We start from the raw sequence: 17,761 nt of genomic DNA, 5'->3' as shown, positions 1-17,761 counted from the left end.
AAGTACACAGTGGTTCTGAGCTCCCTTCTTGGACCCTGGACGCAGGATCTTACCTAGAAAAAAATATAAAGCTAGATCTACCACGGTAAACAGAGGGACAACAGGGTAGGCTTTGAAAACACAAGATTTGATAATTTTCAGTTTAAGAGAGGACAGAAAAGAAGGATGTGGAGAAACACATGAAGCTTTGATGCCTCCAAAGGCTCAGATGAGGGGCAGTTTTGACACTGGGAAATGTTATGCGAATTAGGCTGCTGTAATTTATCATCACTTTCCACTGCATTGTCCATGAGACACTCCTTCTGAAAATCTCAAATAGGTTTTATTAAGCCAAAAAATCTTTTGGGTCAAATACATTTGGGAAGTAAAATGCAAATCATGACCACTCAAGCTATTTGAGGGCCTTCATCTACTGAATGACCTGTGAATTTCAAGATAGTTATGTATTAAAATATTTTCTTAATTTCTTGTTATTATAGATTCCTACCTTCCTAGTATATGTTGAAGTGCAAATGTTTCATTTTGGGAAGCATAGTTGAGAAATTCTAGTTAATAAGAAAAAGGGAATTAGGCTCTTTCCTTTTGGTCAGACCCCATCTAAGTAGTGTGACAGAATTTACTCACCACATTAGAAGAGGACAAAACTGATACTAGGGTAATTAAGATGATGCGACACTTCTTTGGTCTTGGAAAAAAAACATCTCAGAAGAAGCTAGAAAAGCCATTTGGCATGGAGAAAACCCAGGTAGGACCAAATAGATGGTGCTAACATGTCTGAAACATTATCAGATTATTTAACTCAGATGTGAAATACAGAGAAATGAAACACATTAACTTGGCGGGGGGGGGGTGGGGGGGGAGGAGCAACTTATATCTAAGACCTGGCAAGAACTACAGTGGAGGGCACCAGGTGGTGGCACAGCTGCTTAAGTGCTCACATTACAGTACACAAGGACACAGGTTCAAGCCCCTGGTCCCCACCTGCAGGAAGAAAGCTTCACAGGTCGTGAAGCAGGGCTGCAGGAGTCTATCTCTTTTTTTTTTTTTTCTATCTTCCCCTCCTATCTCAATTTCTCTCTGTATCCAACAATAAATAAATAAGCAAACAAACAAACAAACAAATAAAAAAACTATAAAAAACTATGATGGTTATCATTTGTTGGGATAGGTGGGAGGGGGACAGTCACAGAACTCTGGTGATGAGAATAGCGTGGGACTATACCTCTATTATCATATAATCCTGTAAATCACCTAATAAATGACTAATAAAAAACAAAAAAATATTTGAAAGTTTTTATGAAGATTTATGATGAGTGAATAGGGAAATATATATATAATATGTATTCTATCAATAGTAATATACATGTTTATCTATTACTGCATATATTTGATTTTCTAGTCCTTAAAATCATGACAAAGATTGCAAATATCTAAATAGTTCCAAATTTCCTGTCACTACAAGTTTCAACATGGCTGCCTTGGGAAAGAAGAGATTGTGACAGTGTGGGAATTGCTATTAGAGTAACTATAGCACAAGGATCTGAGTCAGATAATCTCCACAGATCTTCATGGGGCTTCTATAACAAATATGTCTTATTTTTTATATTTATTTATTTATTTATTTATTTTCCTTTTTTGTTGCCCTTGTTGTTTAACTGTTGTGGTTATTGTTGTTATTGATGTCGTCATTGTTAGATAGGACAGAGAGAAATGGAGAGAGGAGGGGAAGACAGAGAGGGGGAGAGAAAGACAGACATCTGCTGACCTGATTCACTGCCTGTGAAGCGACCTCCCTGCAGGTGGAGAGCCGGGAGCTTGAACTGGGATCCTTATGCCGGTCCTTGTGCTTCGTGCCCTGTGCACTTAACCCCCTGTGCTACTGCCGACCCCGATGTGTCTTATTTTTAATTTGATAGGACAGAGAGAAACCGAGAGGAAAGGGGAAATGGGGGGTGGGGTGGGGACAGACACTACAGTACTGTTTCATTGCTTGTGAAATTTCCTGTATAAGTACCGCGCTAACCGATTGCACCACTGGAGCTCCTTGTGAAACTTCCTGTCTGCAGGTTGGAACAGGGGGTTTGAAACTGGGTCCTTGCACATAATAACATGTGCACTCAACCGAGCCCCTCATGTATTTCTTGTCATAGAATTTTTCACCTTGGCAAACAGTGAAAGATTTTCTTTGATTAACCAATTTTCTCTGTTTTGTGGGCTATATTTATATCATTTGGGTAATTACCTGCATAATTATCAATTTTCAAGTGTATAAAAAAAGTGGTGGGGCAATACTCACATCAAAATTTTTTTTGACAACTTCTGTTTGGATTTTATCAAAAAGATCAAAATCTTTTTCTTCTACCATTTTATCTCGATAAACCCGGTTGGATTCATGCAGATAAAGCTTTACTAGATCCTGTGTGGATTTCACACATTCCACTGAGGAGAAGAGAATGCCCTTTAAAAAGAGTAGACAAAAAAATAATATTAGCAGAAATTTGAAACTATAACAGTTAAAATTTATGGAAGCCAGATTTGTGATGGGTACTAGATTAAGTGTTTTTTTAAACAGAGTACATTTAATTATTTGAGATGATTGTATTGTTAGTTATTTAACATTGGTCTACAAAACTGTAAGATTCAGGGGGTATAGTGTGTGTGAAACTGATTGTAAAGTCTTTCCCCTGCAGGTAGGGACTGGGGGCTTGAATCCTGGTTCTTGTGCATGGTAACATGTACACTCTACCAGGTGTACCACCACCTGTGTTCAGAAGTGGGCCCACTGTCTGGGAGGTCCAGGCCTATGTTTCCATGAGAATCTGAGTGGGTCGACGCCAGGCTCTCCCCCCTCCTTGTCAAGAAAATGGCAGGTCCCCCCTAACCTCATGAACTATGACAGATGGCTTCTTTGGGCAGAGGCTAACTTTCTATACATGCTCTTCCTCCCCCCTTAAAACAAACACCATGAATTACTGTATATTGTGCTTGGCCAAACCTGAAAATTGCCACAAACATCCTGTTGCTCAGCTGTTCCCTTCCCCCCTGCCCTGAAGTGTCTGTAATTTACCTCCAGAGAAATATGCATTGTGAAACTCATGATCAAACCTTGTATGGTAATTTTCCACTTGTGATCAAATAGTTTGCAGGTCAAAATATGAATATGCATCCTGTTGCTTTGTGTTTGGGTTAATGATTACCTCAACCTTCTTTCTGGGCTATGGGTATATCTGCTTGCCTTTATTCCTCAATAAACAAGTCACCCCTTGCTAACGCCTCTCCTGGAGCTGACTATCTGCTTGTCCTTCCGTGCATGTCATCCCTTGACATGCAGAGCCACCCCAGGACTTCTAGGAGACCGCTCTGACATTCGCCGCCAGTGGCCAGGGAGGCGGGGAACCTGGAGTGAGAGCCCGCACACCTGGACCCTTTGTTATCATTTTTCCAAGTTTCAAACTATATATATTAATGATGATACCACAAAATGATTTTTGCTATATCTATTTTAGTAGACATAAATTTAAAATTGATATTTTAGTGGATATAATACAAAATTGGGATTCACAAAGATGGGTATATCTTCATGAATATATACAGAAAATAGCTCTGAAACCAGGTCTGCCTGAAGTTAAGAGTTTAGAATTTTAATGACTACAATCCAAATCATTAAAGGGAGAGGAGAGGTAGCTTCTCTGTTGTATTCTGAATTCCAGTTCAAATAATAATTACTTTATTTTGTTTTGTTGGGTAGATAGTTGCTTACGTAAAATCAGAAAAGCAACTGCTGGCATAAATATAGTTAATCTTTGTAGGTCAATAATCCATTTTTTTCCATCTCCACTAGGTTTCCATTTCTATATTCCACAGGAATTCTTCCAACTATTTACCAGTCTTTTCAGATAATACCTTAAGTACCATTTGAATAATACATTTAATACCATTTTAGTACCATCCATCAACATAGTAACTTCCTTTCTGCATTCAAAATAAAGTCCACCAATATTAGAATTGAGCTAACACAAGTCCTGTAATTTCAAACTTATTTGTATCTGTTTGTCTTTCTTTTCACTGAGTGAAGAAAAGAAACCATCAATACTGGAAAAATAATGCTCAGATTTAATCAGCACGGAATAAGATTCTGATCCATCTCTGTGTCTACCTGTCTGTGCCATTATGATCACTTTTCCCATCACTCCCCAAAACCTATTAATTTTTAAAAATTTATTTATTTTTTACTAGAGCACTGCTAGGGGATTAAGCTTAGGATCTCAGAGTCTCAGGCATGGAAATTGTTTCACATGATGGTTATGCTATCATCTACCACTTCCCACAGACTCCAATCTCATACAATTCAAACAATGCTGAGCTTGTAGCCAAAACAGAAATGCTAAATTATGATTAATGGGAAACAATGTAATCAAGAAACAGATTTTTTTCCCCTTTAAGGAAAACAGGTTTTTAAAATCCTTCCTCATGGAACTCTTGGCACTCTGTTTACCTTCATAGTTCCATCGGAAATGTGCCTTTGCCTAAGCAGTTTTCATTAGCTACTAGTTGGCCAAAAACAAGAGGAAATACATTACAACTATGTCTTCTAAGGTGTCTCGGAGTACATGAACCCACCTGAAAAATATTGGCGAAGTCTCTGAGATTGAAGACGTAGTGAAATTTGATAGCTGTGGGTAGGAATGTGTTGGCGATTTTTTGGTGGAAGGTAAGAGCTAGATTGATGAGTGGGGGAATGGATTTTTGCAGTGATGCTGGGAAGTTTCCAAGCTTCAGGTGATGAGTCAGGATGGTGCTGTAGATGGAGGCCAGGGAATCTGCTCCCGGGAAGGGGAGGACAAACACACTGAAGTGACGCTACATGAGGGAGCATGAAGTAGGAGAGTCCGAAAGTTAGGCATCATTGTCACAGAAGAGAAATTCGCCTTTTCAGGATTTGTATACAATAATGAAGAATTTTTCTGAGGGCTCTGAATTTCTACAGTCTTCTCATGTTTCACACACTAAACTCAAACATAGATTGAAGCAGTCCTGATTGAAGAGGGAAAAGGCTTTGGACTTTTGGTTAGAAATGTCAATATGAGGTCATAGGAAGAGAGCTAAGTGTTTGAGATTATCTACATGGTTTTGGAGAGTCATCCCATCTCTCTGGAGTTTTCTCATTCTGAACAATGAATTAAATCAGAATAACTATATGGCCCCTTTTTTTCTAAAATATGCATGACTTAAAGTCTCTAGGGGCTTCTCTGTACCAGTAGACATGCAAGCCACCACACAATATAGAATTCAATATTATTTTTATTCTTCCTTCCTTCCTTTCTTTTTAAATTGATAGGACAGAGAGTAATTAAGAGGGGAGGGAAGTGATAGAAAAGGAGAGAGGCAGGAGTCGGGTGGTAGCGCAGTAGGTTAAGCGCAGGTGGAGCAAAGCGCAAGGACCGGTGGAAGGATCCTGGTTTGAGCCCCTGGCTCTCCACCTTCAGGGGGGTTGCTTCACAAGTGGTGAAGCAGGTCTCGAGATGTCTATCTTTCTCTCCCCCTCTCTGTCTTCCCCTCCTCTCTCCATTTCTCTCTGTCCTATCCAACAATGACGACATCAACAATAACTACAACAACAATGAAAAACAAGGGCAACAAAAGGGAAAATAGATAAATAAATTTTAAAAAAAGGAAAAAGAAAAGGAGAGTGAAACAGAGACGTCTGCAACCCTGCTTCACCTCTTGTGAAGCTCCCCGTAGCCCTTCACAGATGGAGAAATCAGATCCTTGTTCACTGTAGTGAGTATACTCAGCTGGCTGTGCCACTACCCAGTCCCATAACACAACATTTTAAGAAGTCCTGGCAAGATAAAACTTAGCACGATTCCATACCTGAAGCCGTGGATTGATGGTGAAGCTGCCAGCAGTGGGGTTCATACATGAGACATATTGTACATTCATGATTTCCTTTAGGGTGAGTTTGTTCCGATCATACCTGAAACAGTCAGAAACCATAGGTGATAGATGTTGGAGGACCCTGACAGATAACTGCCTGATGAAGCAAAGTAGTATGTGCCCTATTATACTTGTTTTGGATGATTAAAACAAGTGTAGGAGGGGCAGGCAGTGGGTTAAGCGCATATGGCGCGAAGTGCAAGGACTGGCATAAGGATCCTGGTTTGAGTCCTCAGCTCTCCACTTGCAGTGAAGCAGGTCTGCAGGTGACTATCTTTTTTTTTTTTTTTCCTCCAGGGGTTATTGCTGGGCTCGGTGCCTGCACCATGAATCCACCGCTCCTGGAGGCCATTTTTCCCCCTTTTTGTTGCCCTAGTTGTTGCAGCCTCGTTGCAACAATTGCCATTGTTGACGTTGCTTTGTTGTTGGATAGGACAGAGAGAAATGGAGAGAGGAGGGGAAGACAGAGAGAGGGGGAGAGAAAGACAGACACCTGCAGACCTGCTTCACCGCCCGTGAAGCGACTCCCCTGCAGGTGGGGAGCCGGGGCCCGAACCGGGATCCTTACGCCGGTCCCTGCGCTTTGCGCCACGCGCTTAACCCACTGCGCCACCGCCCGACCCCCAGGTGTCTGTCTATCTTTCTTCCCCCCCTCTGTCTTCCTCTCCTCTCTCAATTTTTTCTGTCCTATTCAACAACAGCAATGACAACAATAACAACAACGAGGGCAACAGAATGGGAAACATGGCCTCCAGGAGCAGTGGATTCATAGTGCAGGCACCGAGCCCAGCAATAACCCTGAAGGCAAAGTAAAAAAAAAAAGGAGTCGGGCGGTGGTGCTGCAGGTTAAGCGCAGGTGGCACAAAGCACAAGGACCGGCATAAGGATCCCAGTTCGAGCCCCCGGCTCCTCACCTGCTGGGGAGTCGCTTCAGGCGGTGAAGCAGGTCTGCAGGTGTCTATCTTTCTCTCCCCTCTCTGTCTTCCCCTCCTCTCTCCATTTCTCTCTGTCCTATCCAATAACAACAACATCAATAATCACAACAATGTTAAACAAGGGCAACAAAAGGGAAAATAAATAAATAAATAAAATTTAAAAAGTCTATTTCTGATGGAAGTGACCAGTGATGGTAGAGAGAGGGATCCACTAGAGGTCTAGGCCCATTGTATCCATGGGCTAACCCAAGGATTCCCTGACTCGGGTCCCAGGTGATGAGGTAACCTGGCAGTGATCAAAAAGACCTTCATTAAATGAGCCAGACTCTTGCCCTTTTCCAGCTTTCCTAATCCCTTTACTTGACAAGTTTAGGCTTTCTTCCAGTTGTTACAGTGTTGAGTGTTATTTGGTGTATCCAAACTAGCATTAGTTTTATGGGCTCTGGTTTCAAGTTGGGGAAGAAATACACCCAGGATTTTAATGGGGTCTAAGTTAGCCTGGAGTTTTACTGCATTCACTTGTCTGGTGATTCTAATAAAGGTTGTCACAGGGACAATAATTGTCTTTTAGCTGATAAATATTTTTTTGCTGGTATATCTTTTGACCAGTTGAATGCAGTGTTTCTTCTAAGGATTATTAAAGGGTGATAATAATGATAATGCTGTTAGGAGAGATTAAGTGATGTTTCTTACTTTCTTTTGTGTAATTAGTTGAATAGAGTGAGGGAAGTGAAATAGGATAGGAGAGGAAGGGTGTCTAAGCCTAAGTAGTAAATATATGATTAGGAAATTTATGGTGCCATCTTTAGACTTTTTTACTAGATGGTTGAGTTTATTAGTTCTCAGTCTAATCATAGAAGCCTATTAGGCACTTTTACTTTGATATATATAGTCGTCCCTAACTTATGGATACCTGTGTACATGTACCCAGTTCCTTAAGCCCTAGCCTATATCTTGGATCTATAAGTTTGCTAGAGAAACTGCCATCTGAAGTGGAGCTAGGTAGTCCCATGTGCTGGGAAAGGTCTCACCAGATTATTGGGATTGAACATTGACATCTCTGGCTTGGCACTGCTAAATGCAGCCCTCTTATGGGCTTCTTCAGGATCATACCCTCACTATGAACTAGCAGTCAACTGAAATAGACTTCCTTGCTTCTTTTCACTCTAAATCTCTATTCTCATCTGCTATATTCTTGTTTTTTCCTGTTTATTAAACATTTTGTTCTGCTTTATATCTCACTGCCTTTTAGCCACTGAGTTGCAGATGCTACTAGGGTTTCATCCTGACCTCCCTAAGCAGATGACCTCACCAATGTGTCCCACAACCTCACCTCTCCAGAGCCCTATCCCACTAGGGAAAGATAGAAATGGGCTAGAGGTATGGATCAACCTGCCAATGTCCATATCCAGCAGAGAAACAGCTACAGAAGCCTGATCTTCCACCTTCTGTACTCCATAAAGAATTTCGGTACATTTACACCCAGAGGGGTAAATGTTAGAGGAAGATGACCAGAGGGCTCTGAACTCCAATTTGAACAGAACCTGAAGAGAGAAGTGAGGAAAGGAAACAAACAAACAAACAAACAAAAAACCCCGACACTCTGGAAGTAGTAGTTATGACTTAGGAAGGAAGAGAAGGCAGGAACACAGGGAAAAAAATGGGCAAATATTGGAAGTCAGGCAGTAGTGCAGCGGGTTAAGCGCACGTGGCATAAAGCGTAAGAACCGGCTTAAGGATCCTGGTTCAAGCCCCTGGCTCCCCACCTGCAGGGGAGTTGCTTCATAGGCGGTGAAGCAGGTTTGCAGGTGTCTGTCTTTCTCTCCCCCTCTCTGTCTCCCCCCCCCTTTTCTCTCTGTCCTGTCCAACAATGACAACAATAAAACAGCAAGGGCAACAAAAGTGAATAAATAAATAAAATTTTAAAAAATCTTTTAAAAACCAGGCAAATATAAATAAATATAGATAGTATGGAAATAATAATCAACCCATCTCTATGATCTTGGGAGAACTAACGAAATTTCCAGTGGGGGATATAGATTCTGGTGGTGGAAAAGATATGGAATCATACCCCTGTTATCTTATAATTTTAAAATCAATGTTAAATCACTAATAAAAGAAAAAGAAAGTCTACATTTGTTGGGCGAGTTTGAACGTACGTAGGACAAATTCTGATTAGTCTACCGAAATAAAGAACAGACCTCAAGGACAGAGCTACGGGTGGAAGGAATATTAGGGATGTGTTTGTTATACCCAGAAAGCAAAGGAGGCCAGTACTTCCAAAAGGAGAGGATTTCTATATCAAATACTATAGAAAGCGTAAGCTAGAAAGTGACCTCAGGAGCTTTATTGGATTTCAAAGTCAAGTTACAGTTAGTAGTTAAAGAAGGACTCTAGTACACTTGAAGAACTAAAAACAAACAAAAAACATTAACAGTGAGCTGCAGAATAAGTAGAAAATGAAGGAGCATAAATAGAGAAATTTGGATACACAGCTAGAAACAGAACAGTAATTGTGAAATTATTTAACACAATAGAAGAAATGTATACATGTTACCATGTTGATGCTACAAAAGTCAATAAGAAGATAGTGGACTGTTAGAAGGAAAGGGGGATTTTAGAAGGTAGCAGAGTAGAACAATGATGGCAGTGGAAGTGAAAGGGTCAGGTGCTTAGGGATGCAAGTAAGTCGTGTAAAGTGTCGAAGCAAAAAAAAAGAGAGAGAGAGATTTGCATCTGTATTATTTCTGAAGGAAATTTTATCAACCGAGATGGATGGGAAAACTGAAAGAAGAGAAGCTAGGAAGTAGACATATCTGAAAGCAAACATGGTAACAGACTAAGATAATACAGCAGAATTCCCAGGAAGTTTCTGCTTTCTACTTAAGTTCTGTGTGGCCATGGATATAAATTTTTTTTGTTTATTTACTATTGGATAGAGACAGAGAGAAGGTAAAAGGGGAGGAGGGAATAAAGAGGGAGAGAGACAGAGAGACACCTGCAGCCCTGTTTCACCCCTCCTGAAGCTTTCCCCCTGCAGGTGAGGACCAGGGGCTTGAACCTGAGTCCTTGTTCACTGTAACATGTGCCACTGCCTGGCCCTGCTATGAATATAAAGTAAAACTAATTATCAGACTCTGCCTTTTCCCAGTATAGTTCAGCTGCTAGAATATAGATGTGGAGATTGTAGATGGTTATACATATCAGGTCTCCATTAAAAACTTTTAAGAATGAATGCAAAGCCAACCAAGTTACAAGTATAAGTATACTTTTGCCCTTTCTGGCTACACTTCCTACTCTTTCTCAGTAACTAATTCTGTATGAGATGAGAAGATGAGCAAAGTTGTCTCGGATCAATAACTTGCATTTTGTTTTTCTTCTGTCAAGTTCAGAACAATTTTTCCCATTAAAATGTAAGTGATGATATATGACATAGAAACCAGAAATGCAAACTAGCTTCACCACATCAAGGTCTAGCACCTGGAGAAATCATCAGATAGAGTCAGGGTACACTTGTTTCCTCTAGATTCTGTGAGTTATTCTGCGGAAAGACTTGAAGACACAGGTGTACTACATGGTATGCTAAGTCTTAGCACGAAAGTGCCTGCTCATAGCTACAGGACCAAGATAAGAAGAGGAAAGAAGCTTAATTCTGCTTTGGGGGATTCTGAGGTAGATATTGAAGAAAAAGCTGCCTTTTTCCCCTTAGAGGAGAACTCACTAACTTTCGTGACCAAACATTTTTTTTTTTCTTCTTCTTCAGATTATTGCTGGGACTTGCTGCCAGCACTACCAATTCACTGCTCCTAGAGGCCATTTATTTTCTTCTTCACTTTTATTGAATAGGACAGAGAGATTGAGAGAGGAAGGGGAGTTAGAGAAGGAGAGAGAAAGATAGACACCTGCAGACCTGCTTCACCTCTTGTGAAGTGACCACCTGGCAGCTGACGAGCCGGCGGGTCGAACTGGGATCCTTGCGTGTATCCTTGTGCTTCGTGCTATTTAACCCAGTTCGCCACCATCCAACCCCCTGTGGCCTAACATTTCATGTGTGTATTAATTCCACTATCTGGAAGAGCACTGCAAGGAAGACTATCCTGAGAAATGTGGTTTGGCATGGGCATCCCTCCCCTTGGAACTCATATCACCTTAGACCTGCACGCGCTAGCCCTCGCTCCCCTGTGTGCATGCTCACCAGTGTCCATAGTCCAGATACTGCCTGATGATAGTATGGGGCTGGACTGTCCCAAAGGCATCCACTTCAGGCATGTTCATATCGTCAATAAAATAGATGAGCTTCTTGTTGCCCGCAGGGCCATAGTTTCTGCCAGCCTTTTTTTCTAGGGGTTTCTCCAGGACAGCTGAGGAGAGAATCAGACAGTGAGGGGAGGAGGCAAGAAGACAGTTGAAATGTCAGGAAAAAGCCAACGGGCAGTATACTCATGGGTGCGAACCAACAGCCACTATTACACATAATTCAGACATTCTACAGGGATAGAGGATAAAGTTTGTTATTAGCGGGGGGCCGGGCGGTAGCGCACTGGGTTAAATGTACAGAGTGCAAAGCTCGAAACCGTGTAAGGATCACAGTTCAAGCCCCCGGCTCCCCATCTGCCAGGGGGTCTCTTCTCAAGTGGAGAAGCAGGTCTGCAGGTGTCTATCTTTCTCTTCCCCCTCTCTGTCTTCCCCTCTTCTCTCAATTTCTCTGTCCTATTCAACAACAACAGTGGAAAAAAAGATGACCAACAGGAGCAGTGGATTCGCAGTGCAGGCACAGAGCCCCAGTGATAACCCTGGAGGCCAAAAAAAAGGTTTGTTATTATCATAAATAAGGTAATCTTGGTGACAGTTTTAATCAGGTTTTCAGTATCTCAGTGTATGCACTACTACAGGTTTTGTAAACATTAAGATGTTACTTAATCCTTATATCATCACTACACAGTCAGTGTATCCTTATTGAAGAATCAACCCAATGAGGAACCAAGATTTAAAAAAGAAGGAACGTTGCTAAGATGCAGTCAAGATACAAATGTAAAAAAAAAAAAAAGTAGCAAGGCTTTGAAGGAGATGACCCTCTTATCATATTTACCATCTGCTGTTTTCTGAGTTTAAAAAGCTACAAACAGAAAGTAGCTTTATCAAGGTCTGGTACGGGAAGAAATTTCCATATAGCCAGAGCCAGGGTATGTTTGTTCTCTTTAGCTATGAAAGCATAGGAATAAGAAGTTTGTGGTTTCCATTCCAGGGAAGCCCTTATACTCATAGATTATAAGAGAGATGATTAAGTTAAAAATATTTTATTAGTGATTTAATATTGATTTACAAAATTATAAAATAGCAAGAATATAATTCCACACTGTTCCCACCACTACAGTTCTAAGCCCTATTCCCTCCATTGGAAACTGCAGTAGTTTTCCCAAGGTCACAGATATGGGTCGACTCTTCTTTCTGTAACTATCTATCTAGATTTATATATTTGCCCATTTTTTTCACAGTGGCAAAATTTCTAGATTTAGTTACATTATAATCATAGAGATTTGTGTGTATGTATTCCTATTCAAATCTATACATGTACATCTAGTCTGTGTAGCCCTCAGGATAATCATTACAGTATTCTCTCATGTGAATTCTTTAGACCCACACAAACATCTCTACCCAACCCTGGAAACCACTAATAAATTCTCCATTCACATTGCTATATTATTTTACAGTTTTCCTTTTTTAACAGTGGTCTCTGAGTGTTCACCTCCTGGGGTTTCCACTGAGGTAAAATAGAAACAACAGTCTTAGGGAATTTTCTAGTACCTGCCTGAATCCTAAAATAATGATTGTTAACCTTCAGGATTGCAATCTCTCAGTACCTTTGTGGATACTAAGTATAAATTCTTCCCTACAGCTATTTCTTATTTTGTTACCTCGTAGGATAAGGGAACAAGATACAACTGGAAAAAATAATACTTCCACCATGGATAATAAAGTAAGAAATAAGATAACTGATCAGAATTTACCACTTGGAATATATCAATATTTTGAATACTTTTATCATTCTGTTTGATCAAAACGAGGGAATGAGATGCTGTCCTAGATAGCAGATAGTAAAATGTGTGCAGTATTTTAATAATAATCTTTTAAGAGTTCATCATTACAAGAATATGATCCAAAGAGTTGAAACAAAGATAGAAAAGAAATACATTTAAACTACCTTCAGTTTCCTTATTTCATAGTTGTCAGGGTTATTATTTATAGCACGCTATTTATTTTTAATTTTCTATTAGTAATATAATAATGATTTATAAGATTGTAAGATAATAGGGGTATAATTTCATACAGTTTCCACCACCAGTGTTCTGTGTCTCATCTCCTCCACTGAAACCTTTCCTTGGAAGTATGGACCCAAATTCTTTTTGGAGTGCAGAAGGTGGGAGTTCTGGCTTCTGTGATTGCTTCTCCACTGGACATGGGCATTGGGAGGTCATTTCATACCTCCAGCCTGTTTCTATCTTTCCCTAGTGGGGTAGGGTTCTCGAGAGGTGAAGTTCTATGAGGCACATTGGTAAGATTGTCTGTCCAGGGAAATCAGGATTGAATCCTAGTAACATATGCAACCTGGTAGCTGAAAGATGGTAAGACATAAAATAGGACCAATTGTTTAATAAACAGGCACCAAAAGATAGGACTAGAGGAGCTGAAATTAGAGATTTTAGTGTAAAAAAGAAGCTAGGAAATCTATTTTAGGTATGTCTCATGAGGTCCATGAATTCAGTCAAAAATTAATGCCTGAGCTTGATAGCTAGCATAGTGTGTTATTTCTGTCCAGGAACATGTATTCATGTATTCAGTAAACATCTGATGAAAATAAATTCATGTGTCTTATAACTGACAGAGGGCTAATAACCAAAACATAGAAAAAACTAGCAAAATTGAGAAACAAGAAAGCAAACAACAATATTAAAAATGGAGAGGACATGGATAGAATTTGCACTAAAAAAAATATCTGGAATGACCAACAGATGCATGTAAAAATGATCCAAGTGACTGATTCTCAGAGAAAGGCAAATAAGGGCAACGATGAGAGACCACCGCAGACCCTGTGAGACTGGCAAGATTCAGAACAAATGGGAACGAGTGCTGACTGGGATATGGGATAAGGAACACTTCCCACTGCTGGTAGGAATGCACAATGACTCAAGGCCTGTGGAAAAGAGTTGGGAAGTTCCCTCAGAACACCAGAAATGGATCTATCCTATGACCGGGCAATTTCTCTCTTAGTGATGCTAAGAAACCACACAGACACGCAACACACACATAGATTTATGTACTCTGAGGTTCACAGCAGCACATTTTCCAATGGCCTCAACATAAAAGCAGCCATGGCAGACAAGTAATTAAGCAAGATGTGGTATATATACACAATGGGTTACTACTCAGCTGTCAGAAATAATGAAATAGTCTTCATTTCCATCTCTTGGATGGAACTTGAAGGAATCATATAAAGAGAGAAGGATAATTAGAAGATGAGCTCATTGATAGGTGGAACTTAAGAAGCAAGGGAAAAAAAGAGAAATCAGGGTCCAATTTGAAGTAGGGAGTGGTGGGGGAGGGAGGGCATCCAGTGTCCACTGCGGGGTGGTGAAGGGTTAGTGGTGGAAGTGTTGTGCAGATATCTGTGAACAGGAGGCAACAACTGCGCCTGTGTGCCAGCAACTATGATAGAATAGTTTCCCCAATGATAAGAAAAGGTGGATGCCACTAAGATTGGGTTGAGAAAAATCAACAGATTATAATTATATAACATATATAACATTTATATTGAATATACAAAGAAACTTAACTCAGAGTGGGTGATTGTGGCTGTGAGACTCAAACTCCCAACTTTGTCTATTTGACTTTATTTATTTATTTAATCTTTAGATGAAAAAGTTTCTACTCTTGCTCCACCCTCCTTTCCTTTTTCTTTTCTTTCTTTCTCTCTTTTTTTAAAGTGCTGGCTGCCTACTGTGAAGCATTATGACCAAACCTACAGCAAGACTAACCAGATTTGGTGTTGACACTTCCAAGCACTTTCTATACTCTGTGGGATTAAGAGAAGATGTGAAAAAAACTCATTTCCCAGTAAAATCCCAGAGACAACGTGCTTCGAAATACCTGCCAAAAGATCTTGATAGTGTTGTGCAAAGCATAAAAGCAGATTGCAGAGAGTGACACCAGTATGCAGTCACTGTGTTAAAGGTTGTGAGGATTGCAAAAGTTACTGACAAACAAAGAACCTTAGACCAGCCTCTTGTTCCATTTTTTTATTAGGGTAGTTAGGGTGGAAAACACTACTTTCAAAACTTCTTCTCATCTGACAGAGAACACTAGGGAAAGAGAATCAGCCCTTGATAGCAGACAGACCAGTGGCCTAGTAGCAGAAGTTTTGCTTAGCAGAAGTTTTTGTAGCAAAGTGGAGGTCCCAGGTTTGAATCCCCAGGGGAGGACAGAAACTTTCCACTGTAAATGTGTAAACACATGTAGAAGGTGTACATTCATCTTTGAAAAGCAAGTTTACAATTGTGTTGTGCATATTTTTAAGCCAAATCCATTGCTAACAACCCCACATACAGTGGTTTCACTTTCAAGCACTTTCTACAATCGATGCAATGGGAAGTCAATTTGAAGAACTAGTTTCCCAATCAAAGTGCAAATGCACCTGAGGTAAAGTTTAAATATACTCCAAAAACACTTGAGTGAGTGGAGCAAGATAGCAAAGTTAATGAGTCAGTGTGTTGTGTTTATGAGTACATGAGTTACTGATGAATTGACTTGCAAGAATCTAGACCCAGTCATCTCTGAACAATTAAGGGTAGTGAAGGGAAGTAACACTTCCACAGCTTTTTCTTCTCTGTCAGAAAACACTACAGGAAAGGGGAATCAGTGCTTGCCATAGCTAGAGCACTAGAATACTGGTAGACCAGTCAGCTGGCAAGGCTGAAGTTCTAAGTTTGAATCCTTTCTCCCCGGTGAGATCTGTTTTCAGACTGAATGAAAGTAGAGAGAAGCTGGACCCACTAAAACAAAGAATAAAAAAGATTCCATAACAATATATTCAAAATGTTATTTGCTCCAATAATCATAGGTGACATAGTTTCCTATGAACAAATGAAAATGTATCTCACACATTACCTAGTAAGTTGCTTACTTGGAAGCTCTGTTATAAACTCGTGTTTAATTTCTATAGTCATTTCATTTCAGTCATTTCATTTCAGATTACTGGTATACATCCAAGTTTACTTTGGATTAAAGGATTGTCCCAGACACTTAATTCTGAAAGGCATATACAGAGATTTTTTTTTAATCACACTACAGTGGACATTGTCTTTTTAAAAAAGAGGTTTATTGATTTATTTACCTCCGACAGAATGAGCAACAGAGAGAGAGGCAGACAGACCAGGGAACTGCTCAATTCTGCCGTATGGTGGTGCCAGTGATTGAATCCGAGAACTTAGACATTCAAGTCTGGTGAGTTAATGCAATGGGTAAAACTTAGTACAAGGTTTGGCACAATATAGACATTAGAAAAAGCATGTGCTGTGTACATTGGTGAGTACTGTGAATGCCTTAAAAGTCTAACCCCCTATTTTTATTCAAAGAGGTTCTGAATCTGTATTTGGAAAAGTATTCAGCAGAGACCCCAGAGCCAAATCTAATGAAAGAGAGGAGAGATGTAAGGATTATCATGCAGCTGCCGGTTCTATAAAAGAACATCTAATTTTGAGGAGAATGGCAGGATGAATGAGCTGCAAAATATTCCCTTGGAGACCTTGGTGAAGTGACCTGTTGGGTGCAGTTTCTACCCATTTGAAAGTCAAAACATTTCTCCCAAAACCATTTTCTTTGTTTTAGTGTGGTTTCTGTTTCTGTTAAATGCTTTTTTTTTTTTTAAGTAAAAGTAATTTGCTTGTGTTCCTTTTCCTCTGGTAGCATGGATATAAAAATCATTGTATATCTGGTACATTGCACCAAAGTAGAGGATTCTGGGGTGGGGGAGAGTGTTCATGAGGGCGGAGGAGGACCTAGGTGGGGAGTTAGAGTGTTATGTGGAAAACTGAGAAGTGGTAAACATGTACCAACTACTGTATTTTACTATCCATTGTAAACCATTAACTCCCTCATAAAGAAAAAAAGAAATCATTGTATAATATTTATATATTCTTAAATTTGATAATGACTTTAATATTGTTGTAACAATAGCCTCCATTGACTAAGCACTTGTTGTATGGTAGAAATTTTTAAGAGTTTTACATATTCTAGCTTGCTATTCAGGAATGAGAAGAATGAGCTATTGATATACTTAACAACAATGAATAAATCTCAAAATCAAACTGAGTAGTAACAATTCAGACCAAAAAAAAAAAAAAAAGAGGAAGAAAGAAAACAGAGTATACCATAAGTTGTATAATTCCATTACATAAATTTCTAGAAAGTGCAAACTAACTCACTGTGACAGAAACACTGAAACGAATCAGTGGTTTCTTAGACATGGGGCAGGACTGGAAGGCCATGGGAGGACAAAATGCAGAGGGTCAAGGGGAAGTTTCATAGGTAAAAAAATATTTCTTTATTTTTATTGTAAGTAATTTCAAGGACACTCAAACATTTCAAATCTTATCAAACTATATATTGTAATATTCACAGTGTATTTTTATATGTTGATTATTACTCCTAATTTTCTTTATAGGAATATAAGGAAATTTATATTTCTTATATTATAATATATTATAATATAAATATATATTATAAATGTTGCCATTTAGTAGGAAAATGGATAACTGAATTGTGATTTTTTTCCTGGATAATAAAATTATATGCAACTGTGAAGACCAATGATATTGATCTACAAACGATGATTT

At 39.6% G+C, this 17,761-nt stretch overlaps 1 protein-coding gene across 1 annotated transcript in view; it reads right to left on the bottom strand.

The window, feature by feature from the left end:
- The window catches only part of DNAH9 (dynein axonemal heavy chain 9), a 340,864-nt gene that overhangs the window by 153,263 nt on the left and 169,840 nt on the right, over positions 1 to 17,761 (bottom strand). The window contains exons 39-42 of the mRNA XM_007522773.3: positions 11,068 to 11,233; positions 5,875 to 5,977; positions 4,621 to 4,860; positions 2,297 to 2,458 (exon numbers count right to left, since the gene is read on the bottom strand). Of these exons, the coding sequence (XP_007522835.2) occupies positions 2,297 to 2,458; positions 4,621 to 4,860; positions 5,875 to 5,977; positions 11,068 to 11,233 (671 nt within the window). The remainder of the gene's footprint in view (positions 1 to 2,296; positions 2,459 to 4,620; positions 4,861 to 5,874; positions 5,978 to 11,067; positions 11,234 to 17,761) is intronic.

The sequence above is a fragment of the Erinaceus europaeus genome, chromosome 12, assembly GCF_950295315.1.
Source record: "Erinaceus europaeus chromosome 12, mEriEur2.1, whole genome shotgun sequence".
Lineage (NCBI taxonomy): Eukaryota > Metazoa > Chordata > Mammalia > Eulipotyphla > Erinaceidae > Erinaceus > Erinaceus europaeus.
Note: the sequence above shows the minus strand (reverse complement) of the source record. Positions and strands in the feature narration are given on the sequence as shown.